The 26,541-nt window shown below is 41.1% G+C and overlaps 2 protein-coding genes and 1 long non-coding RNA gene across 6 annotated transcripts in view; 2 read left to right on the top strand and 1 right to left on the bottom strand.

The window, feature by feature from the left end:
- The window catches only part of Spast (spastin), a 48,202-nt gene extending 35,270 nt beyond the window's left edge, over positions 1 to 12,932 (top strand). For all 4 annotated transcript variants that reach the window (XM_031357777.1, XM_031357778.1, XM_031357776.1 and 1 more), the window contains 4 exons: positions 1,221 to 1,300; positions 4,842 to 4,912; positions 10,975 to 11,015; positions 12,636 to 12,932. In XM_031357777.1, coding sequence (XP_031213637.1) covers positions 1,221 to 1,300; positions 4,842 to 4,912; positions 10,975 to 11,015; positions 12,636 to 12,758 — 315 coding nt within the window. In that variant the 3' untranslated portion in view covers positions 12,759 to 12,932. The remainder of the gene's footprint in view (positions 1 to 1,220; positions 1,301 to 4,841; positions 4,913 to 10,974; positions 11,016 to 12,635) is intronic.
- On the bottom strand, positions 1,175 to 18,534 carry LOC116081154. Its single transcript, XR_004114723.1, has 2 exons — positions 18,426 to 18,534; positions 1,175 to 1,527 (listed from the first exon to the last, which is right to left on the bottom strand). It is a non-coding gene; the product is annotated as an uncharacterized LOC116081154 (long non-coding RNA).
- A 2,359-nt stretch (positions 18,535 to 20,893) lies between these two features.
- Positions 20,894 to 26,541, top strand: part of Slc30a6 (solute carrier family 30 member 6) — a 34,641-nt gene continuing 28,993 nt past the window's right edge. The window contains exons 1-2 of the mRNA XM_031357779.1: positions 20,894 to 21,012; positions 25,731 to 25,817. Coding sequence (XP_031213639.1) covers positions 21,010 to 21,012; positions 25,731 to 25,817 — 90 coding nt within the window. The 5' untranslated portion in view covers positions 20,894 to 21,009. The remainder of the gene's footprint in view (positions 21,013 to 25,730; positions 25,818 to 26,541) is intronic.

Genomic DNA, 26,541 nt, shown 5'->3' with positions numbered 1-26,541 from the left:
CAATACAAAGTTCATCGGCTACTTAATGGATAAACAAATACAGTGAATCCAGTTAATGAGTATGATTTAGCTCAGAAATTTATTGCTTACCCAGGGATTGGGATGTAGCTCAGAAATCGAGCACTTGCCCAGCATGTGTAGGGTCCTGGGTTTGACCCACCCACAGGACTGAAAAAACATGCATGGGCACACATACTGTATTCAGTGATATGAGCAAATCTCAGAAACAGGGTAGTAAGTACAAGGAGCCGCATACACACTAGTTGTGTATGATTTTATTGTTTTATTTTATTTACTCATTTTTCTTTAAAATCTCTGTGTATAGGCATTTTGCCTGTTGTGTATCTGTATACCATGTGTGTACTTGAACCCCAGACACCCCAGAAGAAGAGGTCAGATCTCCTGCAACTGGAATTGCAGATAATTATGAGCTCCCATGAGGGTGCTAGGAATAGAACCTGGGTCCTCTAGAAGAGCAGCCAGTGCTTTTAACCACTGAGCATCTCTCTAGCTCCGATCTTATTCTTTTTAAATTAAATGTTTAAAAAAGACAGGTTCTAGAAATACAGTCAGATCAGTGGTTAGAGAGGAAAGGAGGTAGGAGTGGGGATTAATTAGAAATTGCATGGTTGAACTTCTAGGGGTAGCAAATGCTCTAAAACTTTATTATGGCAGCGGTTTCACAATTCTATATAATTAAAAGTTACTTAAATCATATAACTATGATGGATAAAATCTTTGCTATATAAAGTCATACGTCAGTAAAATTTTTTTTTAAACATTGTGTTTCTTGGAGCTGAGACAATCACTTCCTGTACTTATCAAATGGTCTCAGTTCCCAGAACCCACATGACAGCTCACAGCCTACTGCAATTCCAGTTTCAGACATCCTTCTTTGTTGTCTGTGTTACAAGACACACATACAGTACACATATATACATTCAGAGAAATACTCATACATACAAAGTAAAAATAAATCTTTTTTAAAGTTTATAGTTTTCTAGTTCAGGTCTTGAGTATCCTTGCTAGTAATACCAGCTGCTCCAACAGAATATTATATTTCATTATATTTAACAAGTGAGATCCAAGGTAACAATCAGGAACTGATTTTATAATACTACATTAAGCTAATTCTTAGTTTAGTAAATAACACAGATCAGATTTTATAATTCTGTTATCAAATTGAGCTTTATTTATAATTCTTTGATATGTACTTCCAGACAAGACTACTTCTACTTAAAAACCTGTTATGTAAACAAGGAAGTCCACTGACCCAAAAAGAACTTGCACAACTTGCTAGGTAAGTAGTTTCATTCATCTAATTCATAGTCTTATGGCATCTGTTTCATTTGTAATGATTTTTCTTTCTGTGCTGTTTAAATAAGCTAATATGAAAAGTTGTATAACTAGACCATGGCGGTGGTGACACACACCTTTAATCCCAGCTGGCAGGCAGAGGTAGGGGATCTCCAACTTGGTCTACAGCTCTAGTTCCAGGACAGCCAGGGTTACACAGATAAATTCTGTCTTAAAAACAAAACAAAAGCAAATGTTAAAATAAGTTTATCTGAAGTGTGCAGTTCATTTACCAGAAAATTTATTTTCCTTATCTTTTCTGTCCTTTATTTTCTTCCTAAATAATAGAATTTCTGTCTACTAGACTTGTACTAATAAGAATTTTATGTTCTTTCTATAAATGAGGTTTATGCATGATATTAAAATAATTTGAAAAGTAAAATCCCCTCAGTAGTTGAGACCAATACAGATATATTCATATATACTTGCTCTTTTGTACTAGGTGAAATCACTTTTAACTTGTCATCAGAAAAAATACTTTTAAACACAGTGTAGAAGCTGAGTGTGATGGTGCACACCTTTTTTCTAAGCACTCAGGAGGGAGAGGCAGGAAAATCATGATTTCAAAGCCAACTTGTGTTGCATACAGAGACCCTGTCTCAAAACCAAAATGAGCTGCGACACAGGAATAACAACTCTCACTGCAGTGTCTTGCAGTGAAGGCCAGAGATTGGTCTCTCTCCTGACTCCCATCAAAAACTTTCTGTGAGGCTGGGGAGACGCTCAGCACCCACTGGTGGCTCACAGCTGTCTGAAGCCACAGATCCAGGCAACCCAGCACCCTTTTATCCTCTGCAGACAGTGGGCATGCAACTGGTACACAGACACAGGCAAAACACTCCAACAGAAAGTTAAAGTAAAAAATGTTTTTATAACAAAGCAGGGTGAGGATTAGTCATTGGTGTTAGAGCACATGTCTTTAGGACAGTGATCACTCTTAGAATTTCCACAGCTTAAAAGTACCAGGCCACACCTCCCTGCAGCTTTCCCTGAGAAAAAAGAGATGCAGTCTCTGCTGTGACCTGACAGCTCTTCATGGTATCTGACTCTTCAATTCTCTTCATCATATATGCTTTCTCAAACTAACATCACGTGATGTTAAACTCTCCATGGCCCCCCTCAAGACTTACTAAAAAGTGAGATATAGCCTTTCTCCTAGAGATGGCTGAGGAGACTCCCCTTGCAGGCTCTCTGCATGACTGTCCCCATGAGGCAGGCCTTTTCTCTGTCATTACCTTTAAGGAAGCTCCTCTTCAGATTTTAAAGGGAATCTCTGCTCTTCCAGAGAACCTGGGTTTGATTCCCTACCCAGATGGCAGCCACAACCATCTACATTCCACTCCTATGGGATCTGATGCCCTCTTCTGTCCTCCTATGGTACCTCCGTGCATGTGGTACAGATACACATACATACATACGTACGTACGTACATACATACATACATACATACATACATACATACATGCAAGCAAACAAAACACCCATACCTTTTAAAAAAACTCAAAACTTAAGTAGTTGAGTAGTAATTTGTTAAGAATACCTAGTTCCAGGCTGGAGAGATAGATGGCTCAGCAGTTATGAGCATTGTCTGCTCTTCCAGAGGTTCTGAGTTCAGTTCTCAGTTACCACATGGTAGCTTACAGTCATCTGTAATGGGATCAGATGCCCTCTTCTGGTGTGTCTGAAGACAGTGACAGTGTACTCATATACATAAAATAAATAATTTTTTTTTTTAAAAAAAATACCTAGTTCTTGCCTGGCAGTGGCAGTCTACACCTTTAGTCTCACCACTTGGGAGGCAGAGGTTGGTGGATCTCTTGAGTTTGAGGCCAGCCTGGTCTATAGAGTTGATTCCAGGATAGCCAGGGCTACACAGAGAAACTATCTTGAAAAACATGAATAATAATCCTCATCATCTTCGTCATTTTTTTTTTATATTTATTTTTTTATTTTATGTGAGTACACTGTAGCTGTCTTCAGACACACCAGAAGAGGGCATCGGATCCCATTGCAGATGGTTGTGAGCCACCATGTGGTTGCTAAGAATTGAACTCTGGATCTCTGGAAGAGAAGTCAATGCTCTTAACCTCTGAGCCACCTCTCCTGCCCCATCCTCATCATTCTTAGATGCATAAAAAGGAGCATCTGTTGGCTGCCCTGTCTGCTGTGCATCCTACTCAGTGGACTTCCTTTGTACAACTGTCTCTGTCTGTCCATACTTAAAGAGATACACCTTTTTAGATTCTACCTCACTAAGGGAGTGCTCTTTGCCAGTAAAGAGATGAAATAACTTACCAAACAAGTAATTGTGGCTAGACATGGTAGTGCACTCCTTTAATCCCAGCACTTGGGAGATAGAGGCTACTAGGTGTCTACATAAGAAGCCCCCTTTTAAAAAAAATTTGTAACTGGTTATGGTGTTGATTGGATACTAATGGCTTAGAAATTTTACCTTTTCAAGAGATATGTTTATAATTTAATGTGACCTGCCTCAGAGTATATGTGATCGTTTGTATATGCTTGGCCCAGGGAGTGGCACTATTAGGAGGTGTGTCACTCTGGGCGTGGGCTTAAGACCCTCATCCTAGCTGCCTGGAAGTCAGTCTTCTGCTAGCTGCCTTCAGAACAAGAGGTGGAACTCTCAGCTCCTCCAGGCCCACATGCTGCCATGCTCCTGCCTTGGTGATAATAGACTGAACCTCTGAACCTGTAAGCCAGCCCAATTAAATGTCATCCTCATAAGAGTTGCCTTGGTCATGGTTTCTGTTCACAGCAGTAAAACCCAAACTAAGACAGTATACTTTATTCTAATGTAGGTGTCTATTCTTTTGCCATGGCATATGACATAGTCATCTATAAGTGTGTGGGCCTCCTTCGTAGTTGTCTTTGGATCCATGTAGGCTCCAAGTTAGACTGGTGTGAAGGAGTGGTTCTCTAATGCTGAAAACTAGGAATGTTAAGGAGCCAGTGTTAGAGTGTGTCCTTGTTATAAATGGGCCTTTCCGTGCTCTTAAAAAGTTAAACCTTGACACTGGAGAGATGGCTCTGCAGTTAGGAGCACTGGCTGCCCTTGCACAAGTCCTAGGTTGGATTCCCTGAAGCACTCACGTAGGGTGGCTCATAACTACCTGTAAGCCAACTCCAACTCTGAGGGATCCAGTGCCCCTTTCTGGCCACTGTGGGTAACAGTCACACAGTTGTGTGCATACATAAAACCAGGCATACATATACATAAATATATTTTTTTAAAAAACAAAAATCAAACTAGTTAACTGTTAGCTTGCTTCTAAAGTGAAAATGGTGCATGCTTGTTGTGTAGAGATTTTTGTGTGCTCCTTCTGTTGGGACTTTTTATTTCTCTTCCTATATAGTCAAGTTAGCCTCAGGCTTATGGTCCTTCTGCTTATACCTTGTGAGGTGTAGGATTGAAGGGAAGTTTTAATCTGCAGAAAAGATAATTTGTCATCTTTTGCTTCCGTTTGCAGAATGACTGATGGATACTCTGGAAGTGATCTGACAGCTTTGGCCAAGGATGCAGCCCTGGGTCCAATCCGAGGTGAGTGTGAAGGCATTTGAAACACTAGAGCTTTGAATAGACCACGTTATGTTTAGTGTCTTGAGAGATGCATAGTTTTACATCTTATTTTATGTGTATGAGATTTTTGCCTTCTTATAATGCACTGTACCATATACATGCAGTGCCCACAGAGATCAAAAGAAGGAATCAGATGCCCTAGAACTGAGTTACAGCCAATTGTAAGCTGTCATGCGGGTGCTAAGAATTGAATTCCTTTGGCCACTGAGTCATCTGTATAAAAGAAGTAAAGTTGGAGCTGGAGAGATAGCTCAGAAGTTGGGAGCACTAGGTACTCTTCTAGAGTATCTGGGGTCAGTTCTCAGCACCCATATGGCAGCTCACAACGGTCTGTAACACCAGTTCCAGGGGATCCACACAGACATACATGCAGGCCAAACACCAATACACATAAAATATCATTTTAAAAAGGTTAAGTTGTATCACTGAAAAGACATTTTTTTGTGAATGCTATCAAAGTAAATAGTTTAGGTTTTCTGGAAAACACACTTTCTCTGTTGCATGTTTTTCATCTTTTCCTTATTAAAAATCTTTAAAAATGTAAAACAAGGTTGGCTAGGTGACTCAGCTGTGAAGAGAACCTGAGTTCAGTTCTCAGCCCCAGTGTCAGGCAACTCACAACTACCTGTAACTCCAGCTCTGGGGTATAATGCCTCTAGCCTCTGGAACATCTGCACTGGACTTGTACAACACCCTCTACACACACACACACACACACACACACACACACACACACACACACACACACAAACACAGAGTGCTTAATTATAATTACAATAAATCATTAAAATGTAAAACAATCTGCAGAACATGGAAGAGTAGCTCATGAGCAAGTGCTTCACCCTTTTATAATCTTTTCTTCCTTTCTAAACTTTATCAGCACTCATCCAAACCCTGAGTTTTACACTGACCTCTGTTTTGGGTTTACATAGTAATCTTTAGATTGAAGAACTGCTGTAGACCTCTCAACAAGTCTTAAAAACAGTGATAGTAGCCCAGTGGTGGTGGTGCACACCTTTGATCCCAGCACTTGGGAGGCAGAGGCAGGCGGATTTCTGAGTTCAAGGCCAGCCTGGTCTATAGAGTGAGTTCTAGGACAGCCAGGGCTACACAGAGAAACCCTGTCTCAAAAAACAAAAAAACAAAACAAAACCAAAAAAGAAAAAGCCACAGTGATAATGACCACAGATAGTCTTACTACCTTGTATATAAGTGCATCTCATGGGTCCGCAAACAACCTAACACTAAATCAAAGCAAATAGATTTGAACCAGACTTTAAATAGAAAGACTATCCAAATGGTTGAGTTTTCCTTGTCTGAACTGGACTTAATAAATGCAGCAGCCGGGCGGTGGTGGCACACGCCTTTAATCCCAGCACTTGGGAGGCAAAGGCAGGTGGACTTCTAAGTTCAAGGCCAGCCTGGTCTACAGAGTGAGTTCCAGGACAGCCAGGACTATACAGAGAAAACCTGCCTCCAAAAAACAAAAACAAAAAATACAGCAGCAATTACAAAAATTCCATCCACATATAGTGCATATTGTATAAAAGAAAACAATAGTTTTTACTTTTGCTTTTGTTTTTGTTTTTTTGGGGTTTTTTTTGTTTTTTGTTTTTTTTTTTTTTTTTTTTTTTTTTTTTTTTTTGAAACAGAGTCTTTCTATATAATTTTGGCTATCCATGAACTCAGAATGTGGTGCAGACTGGCCTCAAACTTGTAGAGTTCTACCTGCTTCCCAAGTGCTAGGATTGAAGACATGTGCCATTATGCCCAGCTGTTTTACTGATTTTTGACAGATTTTAGTCACATAGCATATATAGTATTTTTATGTATATACTTCTCTTACTATGAATATATGGGATATCAAGTAAAATAATAATACATGTTTATTTAACTAGAATTATAACGTGATAGTTTAAAAGATTTACAGCTAGCTGTGGTGGCATGTGCCTTTAATCTCAGTACTAGGAAGGCAGGGCAGATTTCTGTGAGCTCAAGGTCAGCCTGGTCTACATAGACAGCTCTAGACCCAGGAGGGCTACATAGTGAGAGTGTGTCTTAAAAAAGGGAGGAGGGGGGCTGGTGAGATGGCTCAGCGGGTAAGAGCACTGACTGCTCTTCCAAAGGTCCTGAATTCAAATCCCAGCAACCACATGGTGGCTCACAACCACCCATAATGAGATCTGATGCCCCCTTCTGGTGCGTCTGAAGATAGCTGCAGTGTACATATATAATAATAAATAAATCTTTAAAAAAAAAAAAAAAAGGAAGGGAAGAGGGGGGCTGGAAAGATGGCTGCTTTCTCTTGAGAAGACAGGCTTCCTCTTGAGAGGACTAGAGATCAATTCCCAGAACCCACAATTCAGTTCAGCCATCTGACACTGCAGTTTTAGGGCTCCAACATGCTCTGGGGGCCTCTGCAGGCACCAAGCACTTATCTGGTAAACAGACATACATGTAAGCAAACACCATACATAAAACAGAAATAAAATAAAAGACTTTAAAACAGATAGTTAAAGCTTTTTAGATTTAGTATTCTGAAGTTATAAAAACCTACTGATAGGTAGGCACGCTGGCACAGGCTTGTAATCCCAGCTATTTAGGAAGCTGACATAGGAGGGTAACAAGTACAAGGCCAGCACAGACTAGATAGTGAGATGAAGGCTTGTTGCAGTGTAAAAGGGAGCATCAAGGTACAGCACAGTGGGTGGGCATTGCCTGCCGTGTCCAAGGCCCTGGTTCAGGCCCCAGTACTACAATCAACAGCAACAACAAGAGAAGCCTAAGGGCTAGGAGATTACTCAGGTTACAACCCTTGCTATGCAAAAATAAAAATCCTCCTGCATTCGAATATCCAACACGCACATATAAAATCAGACAGGCCTCCACATGCTAGTAGTAGTCCCCAGGACTAGGGAACATTTCCAGAGGCTAGCTAGCCAGTTTGCATAGCCAAATAGTGAGTTCTGGGTCAGTGAGGTACCTTGTTTTATGTTGTTCTTGTTTTAAATTTATTTGTGTATTTACTTGAGAGAGAGAGAGAGAGAGAGAGAGAGAGAGAGAGAGAGAGAGAGAGAGAGAGAGAGAGCTTTTGTACAAGCAAGAAGACCAGAAGAGGTAGTGAGACACCCTGGTCTATCATTCCCTGCCAATTAATTTGAGGTAGCATGTGTCTCTGAACTAGGTTTTCATGATAAGGCTAGAAGTTTGCAGACCCTAGCAGTTCTCTTGTGCCCACCTTCCTTGGAGCAGAGGGTACGCACAAGGTACTGGGATCTGAACTGCAGGTTTCATGATTGTGGAGCAAGAGGTAACAGATTGTGTTACCTCTCCAGCCCTCACGGCCCTGGCTCTAAGAAATAAGGCAAAGAGCAATAAAAGATGATACCAGACATCCTATGCAGAAGACCTGAGTGCATAGTTGGCACCCACACACGTGTATGACGGCTTACATATACATACCAAAAATAACATTTTAAGAACAAATGGAAAAAAACAAACACTGAAGCTGGCTGTGTAGAATCTGAGGGAGCAAGGAAAGTTCTTAAGCATAAGAACACTGAGGTTGATGTTAAGACATTACTCTGTGTGTGTGTGTGTGTTGCACATCTTTAATATCACCACTCAGCAAGCAGAAGCAGGTGGATCTACAAGTTTGAAGCCAGCTTAGTCTACAGATGAATTCCAGGACCCAAATCTTGGTCCTCCACTGATTCCCAGTCCCTGGCAGGAGCCCCACATTTGTGTAAGAGATACCTCTCAACCTCCCAAAGACAAGCCCCCATGGGATGGAGGGTCCTCAGAGACAAACACCTTAATCTCCTCAAAGTGAGAACCCCACCTCACCCCCCAAACTGAGGGACTGGTCCTGCCTCAGCACATTCTTTCATTCTCTCAGGAGTAAGACTGAAGGCTGGAAGCCATCATAGTAGATATACCTCCACCTCCTAAAAGCAGGCATCCAAAGGGTCAGGTCTCACAGTTCTTTCAGACAGGAACAGTGCTGGCTCAGAGTTAGGACTGTGGGGTGGCAACCCCATACCTCCACTTGATACCCTGTCTTTCTACTGGAGGTGGACTGTACAAGTTCCCTCTCCCAGTTGTAGATATTTCATTTGAGAGTCTGTCACCTCCCAGGTCTCTGGTACATTCTAGAGGTTCCCCCACTTCCCACATCCCACCTTTCATTCACTCTGCTGGTCCTCCCATTCCCAAATAACTGACCATGTTCCCTTTTTCCCTGCCCCTTCCTTTCCCTCTCCCACCCACATTCGTCCCGCTGTCTGAACTCTGCTTTCTTCTCCCTCCCAAGGGCCCTTTGGCTTGTTAACCTTATAGAGTTCTGTGGTTTGTATTCTGGGTATTCTGTACTGTTTTGCTAATATCCATTTATTAGTGAGTAAATAATGGTAATTCATGTTCTTTTGGGTCTGAGATACTCAGGATGGTATTCTCTAGTTCAATCCAATTTGCCTACAAAACTCATGAGACTTTTGTTTTTAGTCAATAGAAATGGGGAGCAGAGGCTAGAGGGATGGCTCAGTGGTTAAGAGCACTTGTCTTTAGTAGGACTCAGATTCAATTTCCAACACCCATATGGGGGCTCTCAAACATCAGTAACTCCAGGTACTGATAGGATCTGACTCCTACTTCTGGCCTCTGCAGGCAACAGTCATGCACATGGTGCACAGACATATATATATGCATGCAAACACCCATAACACATGAAGTGATGGTGATGGTGATGTTGATAATATTAGAATAGGAATGAGGGGCTTGAGAGATATCATTAAGGGTACTTGCTCTGTGTGTGTGTATAAGTGTAGTAAGTGTTTTGGTTTTTTGTTTGTTTTTAAAGAAGAGGAGAGAAGTAAGAGAAATTTGTAAATCATCTTCTCTGAAGTATCTATTCTTTGTTTAGACAAGATTTCTCTGTGTAGCTCTGGCTGTCCTAGAACTTGCTCTGCAAACCAGCCTGGCCTCAAAACTACAAAGATCTGTGTGCCTCTGCCTCCTGGGTGCTGGGATTAAAGACATGCACCACCAGCAAAGTGTCAATTCTTTTTGTTTTGTTTTGTTTTGTTTTTTGTTTCTGTTTCTGTTTGTTTTTGAAACAGGGCTTCTCTGTGTAGCCCTGGCTGTCCTGGAACTCACTCTGTAGACCAGGCTGGCTTCGAACTCAGAAATCCACTTGCCTCTGCCTCCCAAGTGCTGGGACTAAAGGCGTGTGCCACCACTGCCCGGCTAAGACTGGCTATTCTTACAGAGAACACAGGTTTGATTCCCATACCCTCATGGCCACTCAAAGCCAACTATAACTGGCCTCCACATGTACCAGATGTGCACGTGGTGCAAGGACATACATGCAGACAAAACACCCTTACACACACATAAATTAAAATAATCTTTTATAAGCAAAAAACTTGCATTCTTGTTACTTCTATTTCAAGTTTGTAAACTGTTGTCTGAAGCATATGCAAGAAATTGAATGCCAACATTTATTCCTAAGACACAGTAGTAGTTTTTTGTTTTTGTTTTTATTTTTATTGGATTTTCAAGACAAGATTTCTCTGTGTAGCCCTGTTTGTCTAGAAACTTACTCTGTAGACCAGGCTGCCTTGAACTCACAACTCAAGAGATCTGCCTACCTCAGCTTCCAAAATGCTAGGATTAAAGGTATGTGCTGCTAGGTAGTGGTGGCGCACGCCTTTAATCTCAGCACTTGGGAGGCAGAGACAGGTGGATTTCTGAGTTTGAGGTCAGCCTGGTCTGCAGAGTGAGTTCCAGGACAGCCAAGGCTATGCAGAGAAACCTTGTCTCGAAAAATAAAGAAATAAAGGTGTGTGTGACCACAGCCTGGCCCGTGTAGTATTCTTTTGTAAGCATTTGTAAGTTTTTTGTGTTCTCTTATGACTTTAAGGATTTATATTACACAGGTACCATTAGATCACTGTGCTTATATTTGCCAATAAGAAACTTGAACTTCAAAATGGTTTTTTAAGTATCTGACTTATGTTTTACAGAACTGAAACCAGAGCAGGTGAAGAATATGTCTGCCAGTGAGGTATGTGCTATTTTATGATGACTTTATTTTCATTTGGATCCTCTAAAACTCATAATTTTTTTTCTAGTCTGTTTAATTAGAAACAAGAGAATTTTAACTTTGTTTCATTTCAAAATATAAAATAAGTTACGGTGATTTTTTTTTTGGTAATAGTTAAAAAATGCACAGTCAAGCCGGGCAGTGGTGGTTCGCGCCTTTAATCCCAGCACTTGGGAGGCAGAGGCAGGCAGATTTCTGAGTTCAAGGCCAGCCTGGTCTACAGAGTGAGTTCCAGGACAGCCAGGGCTATACAGAGAAACCCTGTCTCGAAAGTAAATAAGTAAATAAATAAATGCATAGTCATTTTCTCTTATCGAGTCATGTAAGTACTGAATAAAAAGTTACAAGAAACTTGATTTAATGTTAGGAAGATTCTTGTATGTTGCTAGGGATATGTATCCAGTTATAGAATGCTTGCCTGCTAGCATTTATAAGGCATTGTGTTTGGCCCACAGCTGTGTAAATAATAGCAAGTTAGTTGTACAAGCAAGCAACTGACATGCTGATTACAGCATGTCCTTTAAAGTCTCAGGTTTATTGACACCAACCCCTTTCCCTCCGTGTCAAGCCTGGCAGAATTAGCAGATATGATTATTGTAAATAAAGGGGACCAGTGTGCAAACTTAGAAAACTATGGAGAGAATACGTAGAAGTAAAGTAAGTTTTAGTTGTTGTCTTAGTTACTTTTTTATTGTTTAAAAAAAAAAAAAGCTGGGCAGTGATGGCGTACGCCTTTAATCCCAGCACTTGGGAGGCAGAGGCAGGTGGATTTCTGAGTTCAAAGCCAGCCTGGTCTACAGAGTGAGTTCCAGGACAGCCACGGATACACAGAGAAACCCTGTCTCTGAAAAAAAAAAAAAAACCAGCATGACCAGAGTAGCTTAGAAAATAGCAGCTGTGACCAGCCCAGCTGCAAGCAGCAGGCATGCTCCTGGGACAGGAGCTGAGAGCTTCCGCCTCCAACTGGGCCACACCTCCTTGCCCTTCTCAACTTCAACTTCAGATCACACATTCAAATATATGAGCCTATAGAGGCTATTCTTATTCAAATTACTACAGTTATATTTTCTAGTGGTAGAATTAAGTAATTTTTCCATTTGCATTTTGTCAGATTTTTCTCTAATTTATTTTTTTACTGAGGAAAAAATATACTTTGAACTGTTAATATCTGTGAAGCTAGATACAAGAGTACAGTGGCATACATTTTTGTATGATTATGTTGTATAGCAAACTTGCCTAATATATAATATAAAATACATTTAAATGATTAGCATGATTTTCTAAGAATAAGTCTGAGTCTGTTATAAAATTAACAAACTTTTGGGGCTGGTGAGATGGCTCAGTGGTAAAGAGCAGTGACTGCTCTCCCAAAGGTCCTGAGTTCAAATCCCAGCAACCACATGGTGGCTCACAACCATCCATAAAGAGATCTGACATCCTCTTGTGGTGTGTCTGAAGACAGCTACAGTGTACTTACATATAACAATAAATAAATCTTTTTTAAAAAATTAACAAACTTTTAGCCCATTTTCCACTGTATATGTGTTCATCATTTCTGTGTCAATTTTTTTTTTAATCTAGATGAGAAATATTCGATTATCTGACTTCACAGAATCCTTAAAAAAGATCAAACGCAGTGTGAGTCCTCAGACCTTAGAAGCATACATGCGCTGGAACAAGGACTTTGGAGACACCACTGTTTAAAGGAACGAATGCCTTCTTAAGCCCGCAGAACACTGAACTGAACAAAAAACAAGAGCTTCAGCTACAGGAACCCAGACTTCGTTTACAGGACCTTTTAGAGTTTTCATTTTTGTGCACCAAACTTGAAGAGGAACAAGAAGACAGACCTAAATAAAATATGCAATATGAATGGAATTTTTGTTTAAGGCCTTCTTGCATGATGGTAATGGTTTTCTCAGTGGGCACTGTTAGAGCACAGCAAAAACAGATTCTGGTTCATTACTGATAATAATCATCGTGTAAATAATAATTTGTACATCGGATCCAGATGAAAGTATTGAAGAGACAGTGGGTGGTGAAGACACAAAGAGCCCTCTGTTGTCTGTCTCCTAGTGTTTGCCTTGCAGCAGTCTATTTTCTGGTTTCCTTCCTACTGTTCCCTTAGCGCCCCATGATTGGAATACCAAGCCTTTTGAGTTCTTTCCTGCTTTCTTACCAACTCCAATGTGCCAAATGGAAATCTTCCCATCTGTGAGACTTTTTTCCACCTAGGTATACAAACATTAAACACTTAATGTGTTCTTTTTACATTTTAGTTTTCTGTTTTAATTGCCTTGCTGCCAAACAGTTTAGAAAGCAACTTAATAGCGACAGCAAGAGAGAGTCTGGCACAGCCGAGGTTTGAAAGTGGGATTCACTCTGTGTCACATGTGCGTCAGTCCTCCTGTGCCCTGCAGTATTTTTTCCAATATGCCAGAGATCCACTGTAGACTTAACTTACTCCACCTTGAATTCATTTTTTGGTGAAGTTATTCTAATATTTTAGAGAACCAGTTTGATTTTTCTAGACAGGGTTTCTCTGTGTAGCCCTGGCTGTCCTGGAACTCACTCTGTAGACCAGGCTGGCCTTGAACTCAGAAATCCACCTGCCTCTGCCTCCCAAGTGCTGGGGTCAAAGGCGTGCGCCACCACTGCCCAGCTAGAGAGCCAGTTTTAACTTATAAATTGAGGCAGCAGTGTGAGAGAAGGGACATATTAGGAGGTAAGACATTTCTAATTTATTGCTTATCATTTTCTTACTGTTTACAGACAACTAAATGCCAGGGGCACTACCACCTCTTACTAATTACTGTCCCTTTCATGAAACTTCAAATACCGAATTTTTCTAAATGGCATATATTTTATAGGTTTCTTGTGCTTACTTTGTAACTAAAAAGTGCTAGTCTGTTGACCTACCTTTTGTTTCCGTAAAATGTATAGTAATTCTTTATTGTTTGTATAAATATGGCTGGACTTTTATTATAAAAATGTACTATAGGAAGTAGAGGCTCATGTGAGGCCTTTTAAGGATTGTATAAAGGCAAATAGATATTTGCCATTAGTTTACTGGTTAAAAGTTTGTTTACAGAATTTTTCTTTGGTGCTTAAATGATGCTATATAAAATTTCATGGGTAGAAAGAATAATTTTGTGGTAGTAACACCAACTTTTCATGTAAGCAACATGTTTGAGAAAACATACTAAAACACTTGCCCTTTACCCCAGATAAAATTTTTATGATAAAGACATACATCCTCAATTTTACCCTTGCTCTTGTTAAAGATTTATTACTTAAACATAGAAGATGGATTATTTCTTTGAATCATATGCTATTTTTAGCTGTAATTTAAATCACATCTCTTAATCATGATTTCAGATATCCCTAGATCATAAAAATGAAGTTTTGATCAATAGGAAAACAAATTTAAACCGAAGCTATGTATAATTTTTGTTCTGGGCAGTGTCTTTTAAGGTCTCAAATGTTAGCGCCGTCTGTTATAAATACTGATGATCCCCCGTGATGGTGAGAGTAACTGCAGCAGTCCCAACCCAGACATCTACAGTAAGGCTCTCACTTAGGAGAGGACAGCAACATTCCCACTATTTATGTATTGAGATAGGCTTCAGCTCGGTGTTTAAAAAGAAGAGCCTTTACAATCATGCTTAATTCATGGTTCTTTCAGGACAAGTTTTAGGTGGTAACAAAATTTTTAAATTTTAAAAGATACAAAATGAAGCTACTCTAAAGTTCAGAGTCTTACTGTGTGACTGTCCATCGCTGTAGAGAAGCACCTTTGTTCATCAGGTTGGTGGTTCAGCTACTGTTAGAAAATGTTCTCCGTGATGCTGTGTGACCCAGGTATATTATATGGAAGGCCATTTTGTTACTGTCTTTTAAGGTAAGGTTTCATGGAGCCTAAGCTGGCCTAGAACTCAATGGGTAGCCTATAAATACCTTAAACTGATCTTCATGCCTGCATCTCCCAAGTGCTGGGATGCTGCTATGCACCCCACACCAGGAGGCTTGCTCTTCTTCAGATAGAAGTTACTGGGCTTTTCCAAATTAACATTAGATTTTGTGTTGAGCTTTGTTTACTGTTGAAGATTGTGTTTAAGTAATAAGGATTGGTAGTTCTTAATGTTAACCTGACAGAGTCCTTGTAAGCTTGGTGAACTTATTGATCACCTAACTGAGCCAAAGGAAAGACTCAATACAATCTTTCCAGATCTGCTAGGGCTATAAAGCTTTTCTGAGACTAGATGCTCACTGAATTTATTTTTGTCTCTCTATGTTTAACAGGACAAACAGAATTTTAAGTTAAATACATGTGTCATTCTTTGTTTATACTGTAAAGTTGTTTATATATCATACAAAAGCTAATTCTTTGATAGAATGAACTACTTAACAGTCTGCTTTTTGTTTTCTTGAATCAGATTTTCCTTTAAATGATGGTTTCAGTTTTAGTCTTAATTTTATATCTGCAAAACAAATGACTTAAAGGGTGCACACACCTACATAACATGGGGTTGTATTGTAAATAAATGACAAACTTTGTTTTGCCTTAATTTTTATAGTCTTTGATATTTCAGGGGAGGTAATTTCATGGAGCATTTTATAACTCTTTTGCCAATAAACTCTGAGCAGAATATGCAAAGCAGTGAATAGAAGGTTCTGGATAGCAACCCAGACCAGTTTTAATGGACATAAATTCCTGTTTGTAGAGCTCTCATATATTCAGTTTCCAGCTTGTGCAGTTCATTTGAAAATGAAATTCAAGCATAATGCAGCCAACAAGTTCAGATGAAGAGGTATATCAGGCTTCTAAAGCTGCTGGAAATGAGAAAGGAAATCTTGGAAGGTATTGGATAAGTTGGTCTCTGTCATCCACAGATTCCTTTCAAATCCTTGTACTTTCCAAAATTTTCCATCTAGCAGGATATTCAAAGGAACCCAGCAGATAGCCAAGTCTAAAGAGCTGAGCAAAGGGAGTGCTTCTGTACTCCAGTCCTTGTGTGGCTGAAGGAGGACTTCCAATTCAAGGCCGACATATAATCTCCACTCTAGCCCGAGCTACTTAGACCCTGTCTCTCAAAACAGACAGGCCTGTGGTGATAGTGAATGACTTTAATTCCTGCACCCTAGAGTCAAAGTGGGTAGGCAAAGTGGGGGACTTCTGAAGCCAATTTGTTCTACACAAAGCAGTGGTTCTTCCTGATGCTGCAACTCTTTAATGTAGTTCCTCAGGTTGTGGTGACCCCCAACCATAAAACAATTTTCATAGCTGCTTCATACCTGTAATTTTGCTACTGTTATGAATCATAATATTAATGTCTGTGTTTTATGGTGGTTTTGGGTGACCCCAAGAGAATGACTAACCAGGCCAGCCAAGGAGAGCTACACAGTAGACCTGTCTCAAAAACCAAGTCATAGAAAAACTCTGAAAGACAGCAAAAAATGCACAAAAAATACTGCTGTTTGAGGGTAGAGTTTTAATGTTGAAAATGCAAACTCTAAGGACAAAATGTACAGAAACTCTGACAATTTAAAATAATTTTAGTATCAAGGTTATCTTTTTAATTAAATCCAAAATAGATATAGCATTCTTTTTTGGCTTTTTGAGACAGGGTTTCTCTGTGTATCCCCGGCTGCCCTGGAACTCACTCTGTAGACCAGGCTGGCCTTGAACTCAGAAATCTGCCTGCTTCTGCCTCCTAAGTGCTGGGATTAAAGGCATGTGCCACCACTGGCCATCTTAGATATAGCATTCTTTAGAAGAAAACAGAATTGAGAGTTTTCACAATAGTACCTAAGATCAAATACACAGTAATATCTAAGTTTCCAAAGGAAAGTTATGTAATCTACAATCAAAATAAATGGAAAGACATGCACATATTGCCCCCTTTTCAGGGAAGAACAGTAGATGCCTTGGAAGTGTTGATTAATTTATAGAAAAGGGGACAAGAAAGAGATCCTGATTTTCAGCAGAGAAATAGAAATTACAAACTCGAAAATTAACAACAAAAAGTAACTGACTCAAGCATTCTATCAAATATTTTTAATGCTAAACCAGTCATCAGAAGGACAGAACAGGAACATAGGAAAGATTTTTGTGACAGTGGGACAGCATCATGCCTGTGAGAAGAGAAGAGTAATGAAAGAGAAACAGGTAACTGGCTTGAATTCTCCCCACCCCACCCCCAGGGAAAAGATAACCACTGAGCCACAGAATCCGTAAAATACAGATTTTAAGACTCCTCACGTGTATTCCTCCAGCAACAGTGAACATGTAGTGGTAAACTTACTTCAAATCTACATTTACAGATGCCAGCCGTTGGCTATCTTAAAAGGAAGACCTACAAATAACAGCCTAGAGCCTGATATAGAAATCACTATTCCTGTTATCCTCCAGAGTGTGGTGTCAGACCAGGTGCCTTGAAAAGGTCATCTAGAATGATGGGCTATTTAAGTATGAGCAGTCAGTCAAAAGTTAGGACCGTGAAATAGAACTGTGGGGAAAAGTCTGTATTTTTCAGTATTAGATTTCAATCTAAGGGGACTTAATAGGCTTGGGATGGTGTTTGTATTTCAACTTGTTTCCTGTGGAGCATGCCTTTGAAAAATTAGGCTGTGTTTATATTTTTCCTGTATTCCCAAGCATAGTGACTTCAGTTGAGCCTGGGCTACCTGAGACATGATCTCATTTAAAAAGATTAATTTAAATGGGTCCTAACTCAAAATAGTTTGCCAACAGTCTTGGACATTACAGTTGTGTAAATCAATCAGTTCTCATTCTAGTAAAGTCATGATTCAGATTTTATGTTGCCATATGTTATATGTTGCCACCTTTTTAAATCTCAAAATATGTTTTGTAGTTTAGTGTTTGGGGTTTTTTTTTGAATTTTTTGTTTCCTTTTTAAAATATTTATGTTTATGTATATGAGTCCAATGTGGCTGTCTTCAGACACACCAGAAGAGGACACAGGATCCCATTACAGATGATTGTGAGCCACCATAGGGTGCCGGGAATTGAACTCAGGATCTCTAGAAGTAAAGTCGGTGCTCTTAACCACTGAGCCATCTCTCCAGTGCTCTTTGTTGTTGTTGTTTTGTTTTTTGTTTGTTTTTTGAGACAGGGTTTTTCTGTATAGCCCTGGCTATCCTGGAACTCTTGCTATCCTTGGAATCTTATAAATCCGGTTTGCTTCAAACTCAGAAACCTGCCTGCCTTTGCCTCCCAAATGCTGGAAAAGGGATGTGGTAACCAACCAGCTTGAAATACACCTTTCCAATGAGATATTTGCTTTAGTTTATTCTGCCTGGAAAACAGTCATTTTCCAAGAATATTTATCACTCAGAAATAAATCTCACCTTGTAGAAGCTTTTCTGAGGGAGTGGAGAGATAGCTCAGTGGTTAAGAGTACTTCCTGCTCAATCCTGAGGACTGAGTTTGAATTCCAGCACCCATATTTGGTGATTACAAAAGCCTTTTAACTTCAGCTCCACAGCATTCCAATGCCCTCTTTTGGCCTTCAGACGCCTAAACAGACAAATAAAATATTTTAAAAACTTCTCAGCCTGGCGTTGGTGGCACACACCTTTGATTCTAGCACTTAGGAGGCAGAGGCAGGTGGATTTCTAAGTTCGAGGCCAGCCTGGTCTACAGAGTGAGTTCCAGGACAGCCGGGGCTACACAGAGAAACCCTGTCTCCGAAAAACAACAACAACAAAACTTCTCTGACCACTATGAATTAACTACCCAGTCAATCTTTACAACTCCCCCACCCTCCTTTTTTTTTTTTTAAGTTTATTTATTTATTATATGTAAGTACACTGTAGTTGTTTTCAGACACCCCAGAAGAGGGCGCCAGACATCATTATGGATGGTTGTGAGCCACCATGTGGTTGCTGGGATTTGATCTCAGGACCTTCAGTAAAGCAATCAGTGCTCTTACATACTGAGCCATCTCACCAGTCCCCTCCCCACCTCCTTTTTAAAAGACAAGGTATCACTGTGAAGTTCTAGCTGGCCTAGACCTCACAGAATTCTGCTTGCCTCTACCTCTAGCTACTAGGACTAAAAGGCGTGATCTACCATACCTAGCACATTATCTTAAGTTTTGACATACTACTTACAAATAACTTTAATCTTTTTTCTTTTTGCATGTGTCTCTTACAATTGCACTAAGATCAGTGCCTAATAGATAAGGTCTGCAAATACAATCTTTATAGACTGCTATAATATTACTGTGTAAGAAAGAAACTGGAGAGATTTTAAAACGTGTCTTAGGGATAAATCCAAGTATGTTAAATTCAAAATCAGCTATACTGAGTTCCACACTAGCTTGTGAAACAGTGAAACAGATAAAACTTAAGGTATGCTTCAGATTTTTTTTTTTTTGGTTTTTCGAGACAGGGTTTCTCTGTGTAGCCCTCGGCTGTCCTGGAACTCACTCTGTAGACCAGGCTGGCCTCCAACTCAGAAATCTGCCTGCCTCTACCTCCCAAGTGCTGGGATTAAAGGCATACGCCACCACCGCCCGGCTATGCTTCAGATTCTTAAAACTATTTTGTTCTTGGACAGTTTGCTAGTGTATAATAAATTTTAGTCCTTTTCTCACCCATCCTCCCCCTGCCCCCAAAACTATTCTTCCTAAGAAGTCCCTTTCTTACTGTCACGTCTTTTGGGTACTTTAGGTAGTGAAGTGTGACTTGAATTCAGTGTCCTGCCACAGCCTCCCAAGACAGGCACCACCCAGAAAGCCGTGGACTCAAGCTATAAGCGCTTATTCTTTCCTTAAGTTGATCTCACTAACTGCGGGACTGACAGTGACCTACTCTAAAGCCCAAGTATGTTTGAACTGAATATTCCTACCTCAGTTACCAAATCTATAGGGTTACAAGTTTGCACTCAGTTTAGGCAATTAAACCCTTGTGTGTTATGGGTCATGCATAAGGGCTCTACCACCTAGTGGAGGTAAGTGTCAGATCTTAAACTGCAGTAGCCACGTGAATGCCTGGAGTCAATCTGGAGCCTGGGGAAGAGCCATCTCTTCAGCCCACTTTGTGATTGGGGGCGGGGGGGGGGGGACGGGTTGGTTTGGTTTTATGTTTGTTGTTTATTTGTTTGTTTAGGTTTTGGTTTTGAGACAAGGTGTTGCTGCGTAGTGCAGTCTTCCGGCTCCAGCCTCCAGCGTTAGAATTATATGCAGGCAATGCTTCACCCTGACCAGTGATGTGCACCAGTAAAGTGCCAGTGGAGGCCAGAGGACAACCTTATTCTTAAGGGTTGACATCCACCTTGGTTTTTGAAATAGCGTCACTAAGGATACGCCTGCCTCTGCTTCCTGAGTTCTGAGATCAAACAGGCGTGTTTAATCAAACTATTATGGCATAGGTTCCTGTCATTTTTTTAAAAACTTTTATTGCATTATGATGAGAAAAGTTACATGATTTCAATTTATCTGAATTTGTTAAATCCTTGTGTTCTTAAGTCAAGCGTTTTCTGCGACATTATTTTTAATGAAACCGAGTTGGGAATTTGAGAAATGTATTTTAATATAGGCTAAGTCTATGTAGAGGAGCCTGACCTCGAAATCACCTAGAGACACGCCCGGCCTTACTGTGACATTTCTTAATGTCCCTGCTTCTTCATTTTTAAAACCGGAGTATTAATGTAATAAACTCACACTCAGGTAGAAGCTTTTGAACAGGCTCAAAGTTCCTCCCAAGGTGATAGCAGCCCAACCTTTCCCTCGGCGGCAGCCCCGCCCAGAGCAGCTGTAACCCGCCCACTTCTCAGGCCGCGGTAGCCGGAAAGGGGGGTGACCTGAGCACATGCGCAGTCCTGCCCCCGTCGGCCTGCAACCAATCGGACCCTGAAGGCCCGCCCCTTCCGCTTGAGAAATGCGACTTCTCAGAGCGTCTTCCGGCGGGAGCTGTACGGCTCCTTACCATGGTGAGTTGGCCGTGGGGTGTGCGGGATTCTTGCGGGGTGATCTCCTCCTGCTTCCTCGCTCGAGCACCCTGCTGTACCGCAGCCGCTCGGAACCGCGTGGTCGGGCCTGCGCTGGGGTCCCCAGAGCTCCGGTCCTTTAAGGATTCCTGCTCTGTGCCTCTACAGCTGGGGAATCCCAGATTTTCCTGATGTTAAAATTAAACCTTCTGAAAACAAGGAACACCATGAGCGACTTGATGCCGGAGTAGGGTTTTACAGGGCGTGTTCACTCATTTGCATTTCAGTGTTTAAATAGCTCGGCACTGACCATCCTCTTTTAAGCACCAGCGGCTACAGAGGGTTAGTGGAGCAGCTAGTGAAAGGTTCTAGTGCACGTTGTGGTTGTTGGAATGTCATGTTGTTCCTAAAAATTATTAGGTTAATTATTAATTAAGCTGAGTGTTATGGCACATGCCTGTGGCCTACAACTCAGGAAGCTGAGGCTGGAGGGTTGCACTTTGAAATCCATCCTGAGTTACATAGAGACCCTACCCGAAAAAAAAAAAATCTAAAACCAAACAACAAAACTCATAAGTCAAACATAATTCTCTCAGTATTATGTAAAAGGTGAGCAGGTTTTCAGATGTCAAGAGTGCTGGCCGCTCTTTGAACAGATCACAAAAACTCATTGAGCCCTTATTGGTAACTTACATATGACAACGACATATTTACTGTTGCCACTGTAAAGTTTTCTTCTTTGGATATTAAAAAAAAATTACATTAATTACTTTAAAATACATTAAAATGTCTGATGAAGATCTTTAAAAGAATTTACTGTATTTTAAATTGTGTGGGTATGTGCATGTGAGTGCAGCTGTGGGAGAAAGCCAAGAGACATTAGATCCCCTGGAGCTGGAGTTACAGGCAGTTGTGAACAGATGTGGTTGCTAGGAACCAAACTTGGATCGTCTGGAAGAACAGCACACGTTCTTAAGTACTGAGCCATCTCTCTGGTTCTGAGGGGTTTTGGGGGGTTTTTTTGTTTTTTTCTTTTAATTTTGTGTATGGATGTTTTGTCTGCCTGTTTGTTGGTCCACGAAGTACATACCTGGTGCCTGGAAAAAGAGGTTGTTGAATCTCCTGGAACTGGAGTTACAGACTACTGTGAGTGCAGTGTGAGCACAGGGAACTGAACTTCTGTCCTTTGTAAGAGCAGTAAATACTCTTAACTTGTGAGTCATATTTCTAGCCCTTGGTAGGAGAGAAATCACACACAGTACTTTCATAAAATTTCAGTAATCGTTTGGGTACAGAAAATGGATAAAATAAACCAGTTGTGGTGCATGTCTTTAATCCCAGCACTCTGGAAACAGGGGCATGTTGGATCTTGATACATGCCTGGCACTGAATCAGAAACCATGCTTTCATGGCAAGCACTTTATAAACTGAGCCACCTCACTTCCATAGTGTCAGGATGGCATAGGAAGTGGCCCTCTGCCTTTTAAATAGCTGTTGATCCTCTTAACCTAAACTTAAAGTGACTTAAGTCCATGAGATAAACTGGGGGCTGGAGAGATGAGTGACCCATCACTTGAGAGCACTTTCTATTTACAACTGTAACTCCGTTTCCAAGAACCTGCTGCCTCCACAGGCATCCACACACATGGATAGCACACGCTTAAACAGACACAGAGGCACAAACATAAATCTTTAAAATAATTTTCTGAATTGGGCTCAGGCCAAATAAATATCCAAGAATCAGACTGCTTTTGGCAGGATCTCTCTGGCTATCTCAGAACTCAGTATGTAGATCAGGCTAGCCTCATGAAGATCCTTCTGCCTTTGCTTCCCCAATTCTGGGAATAATGGTGTGCACCAGCACACCTGGCTCAAGGAGCACTGTTAGGCAACATGTTAAAATTCTCATTGTGTACGTCCACTGAACTGTGTTAAAAAGGACATTTCCACACAAATACATTTGTAGTTTGACTACTTGTCAACGATCCCTCTCTCCCTTCTGTGTCCTCACCTTTCCCTGTTCCTGCCACCCTTTGCTCCCTAGACAGCTTGATGAAGCAGCTTATTTAGGGGTAAAAACACTCCATACATCTTTTCTTGCCTTCTTTTGCCTTATTGTGGGAGTGGCTTTGCCATGCACCATAGGCCAACAGTTCTCAACCTGTGGGTTGGGACCCCTTTGGGGTGTTGAAAGACCCTTTCACAGGGGTCACATCAGACACCCTGCATGTTTCCATTACAATTCATAAGAGCAGCAAAATTACAGTTATGAAGTAGCAACAAAATAATTTTATGGCTGGGGGGTGTCGCCAGGACATGAGGAACTGTGTTACCGGTGCACAGCATTGGGAAGGTTGAGAAGCACTGGCCTAGGCTGCCCTCCTCAGTGCTGAGATTACTGGCGTGTACTGCCCTCAGCTTCCACACAATTCACTTCAGATGAAAATAGTCTATTTTTAAAAGAATTTTTTTTATTTTATGAGGATGGGTATTTTTTCTTCATATATGTCTGTTCACTAAATGTGTACATTACCCATGGAAGGCAGAAGAGAACTTCAGCTCAAATGAAACTGGCGTTACATTTGGTTTTGAGCTGACATGCGGATGCTGAGAATTGAACTCAGGCTCTCTGGAAGAGCAGCTAATGCTCAGAATTGCTGAGCCATCTCTCTAGCCCCATCTGTTGTTCTTTTTTTTTTTTTTTTTTTTTTTTGGTTTTTTGAGACAGGGTTTCTCTCTGTAGCCCCGGCTGTCCCGGTACTCACTCTGTAGACCAGGCTAGCCTCGAACTCGGAAATCCGCCTGCCTCTGCCTCCCAAGTGCTAGGATTAAAGGCGTGCGCCACTACCGCCCGGCTTGTTGTTCTTTTAATATTGAATTGGGCAGGGCGGGGTTGGGGAGGATGACACATGAGAGTGAGTTCCAGGACAGCCAAGGCTATACAGAGAAACCCTGTCTCAAAAAAAAACAAACAAACAAAAAAAAAACCTAACAATAGAATTGAATTGAAACAGTGGTTCTCAACCTGAGGTGAAACAATCCTTTCACAGGAAACACAGATATTTATATTTCAATTCATAACAGTAGCAAAAGTACAGTTATGAAGCAGCAACTAAAATAACTTTATGGTTGGGGGACACAACACAAGTTACTGAATTGAAGGATCATAGCATTTCAACTTGAGAACCAGAGTTAGAGCCTGGTCTAGTGCCACACCAATGTTGTTTAATCCCAACATTGGGGAGGCAGATGTGGGTGGATCTCTCTGAGTTCAAGGCCAGCCTGGTCTACATAATAAGTTATAGGACTCCCAGGGCTACATAATGAGACCTTGCTCAAAAAAGCAAAAACAAAAGAAAACAAAAAGTTAAAACTGAGTTAATTTCTCAGGGCCTTTTGGTTACACTAACATTGTTCTTTGGGGTTGTGTTTAAGTTAGCCACACCCAAAAAAAGTTTGCTTTACTGTTTTGTTACCTTTTATGAAAATTTTCAGACTAAAAATGCGTGCTACCTTTCATCAACAGCATTTCTTTTTTTGAGACAAGGTATCAGATAGCCCAGGCTGACCTCAAAAATTGCTGTGTAGCCTAGAACAGCCATGAACTTGTGATTCTCCTGTGTCCATCTCCGAGTGCTGAGATTCAGTCACTCTTACACCAGGTTTCCCTAGCGTGGCGGTGGTGGTGGCTGCTCTTTCCTTTTTACCCTCCTTAGTCTCAGCATAATGAAGCTAATAACATCTCTAAGACCGACCTACACCGTCCTGTAACTACTGCAGTGTGTTCAACAACAATGTAGGAACAGTATGTCTGCTTCAGTTCAGTCTCAAGGTTTTTCACACTTAGGGTCTTTTTGAGTTTTGTTTTTGAGACAGGGTCCCACAATGAATCCCCTCACAGAGATGCACCTGCCTCTGTCTCCTGAGGGCTGCATTTAAAGGCTTGTGCCACCGTGTCAAGGCACATCACGACCCCGGGCCAGGGTTTTTCCGCAACTTCAGTATTTGACTCAAAGTTCAGTGAAGTAGAAACACAGGGTGGTTGTTATGGTGACCGTGCCTTGACCATTCAAGAGCAGATTTCACTGAAACCAAAACACCTAAGTGTGCTTCTCAGCAGTCATTGTGACATGTCACTCTGACGATCAGGAAAGAGCTCTCTCCCTCCTTCAAAATGATTGCTTCTGGAATAATAAAATTTTCTCTTGAAACATAGCTATATTTTATTTTGGAAAACTGGTCCAGAAAACTTCCTAGGAGCATAACATATTCTCAGCACAGGGAAAGGTCAGTCCTTATGAGTGTTAATGGAAGCTATTAATACTCACACTAGCCCTATACTGTTGTAGGCTACAGCGATCATGGAGAATCCCTCAGATCCTTTGCCTAAAAGAGAGCATAGTGGGGTTTTACTATATAGTTGCTTAGCTTTGTTAGGGAAATGTATTATTTTGGGAGGGGGGTAATCCAGAGCTAAAATTGCCTACATCTGACTTCCTAAGTGTCTGTTGGCTAGCCTTGAGATGTTGGACAACTTATCAAAAATGACTTGCTTCTCATATGGGTATTTGCATATCAAATCAATAAGTGCCTGTAACTCGTGTAGGGTATTTGCCGTGTAGAACATTTGATAAGGTAATTGTTGGTACTCTCAAATCAGAAGAGCATTAAAGATTATTAGATATTTAAGGCTGATTTGTATTTTTATGTTTGTCTTAAAGGGGACGATTCATCTCTTTCGAAAGCCACAGAGATCTTTTTTTGGAAAGTTACTACAGGAATTTAGACTTGTAGCAGCTGACCGGAGGGTAAGTTCTTCAACCTTAGCTTCAGTTATTGCAAAGCCACATTATTACACTGAGCTGAGGATTGAGGGATTGGAGATGGACTCAGGTTAAGAGCAGTGGCTGCTCTTGCAGAAGGCCCACATTCAGTTCTCAGCACCGACTCAGTAGCTCACATCTGTCTGTAACTCAGTCCAGGGATCCACTCTGGCCTCCACGAACACCAGCTACACCAGGTGCAGGCAAAGTAAAAACTAATCATCACTTCTTAGCTTTAAGTCCTTTCATACCCTTCCTTTTGGAAAGTTCTTAATCCTCTTTAAGTTCTCACTCACCCTTCCCTGCCCCTGCCCCTGTCCCTGCCCCTGCCCCTGTCCCTGTCCCTGTTCCTGTCCCTGTCCCTGAACTACTGACTCTAACCAAGGAAATTCAACCCTGCTGACTTGTCTCATTGTCAATTGATGACAAGCCACAGGCACTCCTCTAGTTCATTCAGTTTCCCACATTTCTAGATTTCTAGATGACGTGTGTGTGTGTGTGTGTGTGTGTGTGTGTGTGTGTGTGTGTGCGCGTGCATGCAAACCACAGTACATATGTAGAAGTTAGAGCACAACTGGGGAGTCAGTTCTCTCTTTCCACAATGCACCATGTGAGTTTCAGCTCCTTCCCTCTGCCCTGTGGAGTGTGGGCCCTTCCCTCTGCCCTGTGGAGTATGAGCCCCTTCCCTCTGCCCTGTGGAGTGTGGGCC

The sequence above is a fragment of the Mastomys coucha genome, unplaced genomic scaffold, assembly GCF_008632895.1.
Source record: "Mastomys coucha isolate ucsf_1 unplaced genomic scaffold, UCSF_Mcou_1 pScaffold6, whole genome shotgun sequence".
NCBI lineage: Eukaryota > Metazoa > Chordata > Mammalia > Rodentia > Muridae > Mastomys > Mastomys coucha.
This window is presented reverse-complemented; position numbering and strand designations above follow the sequence as displayed.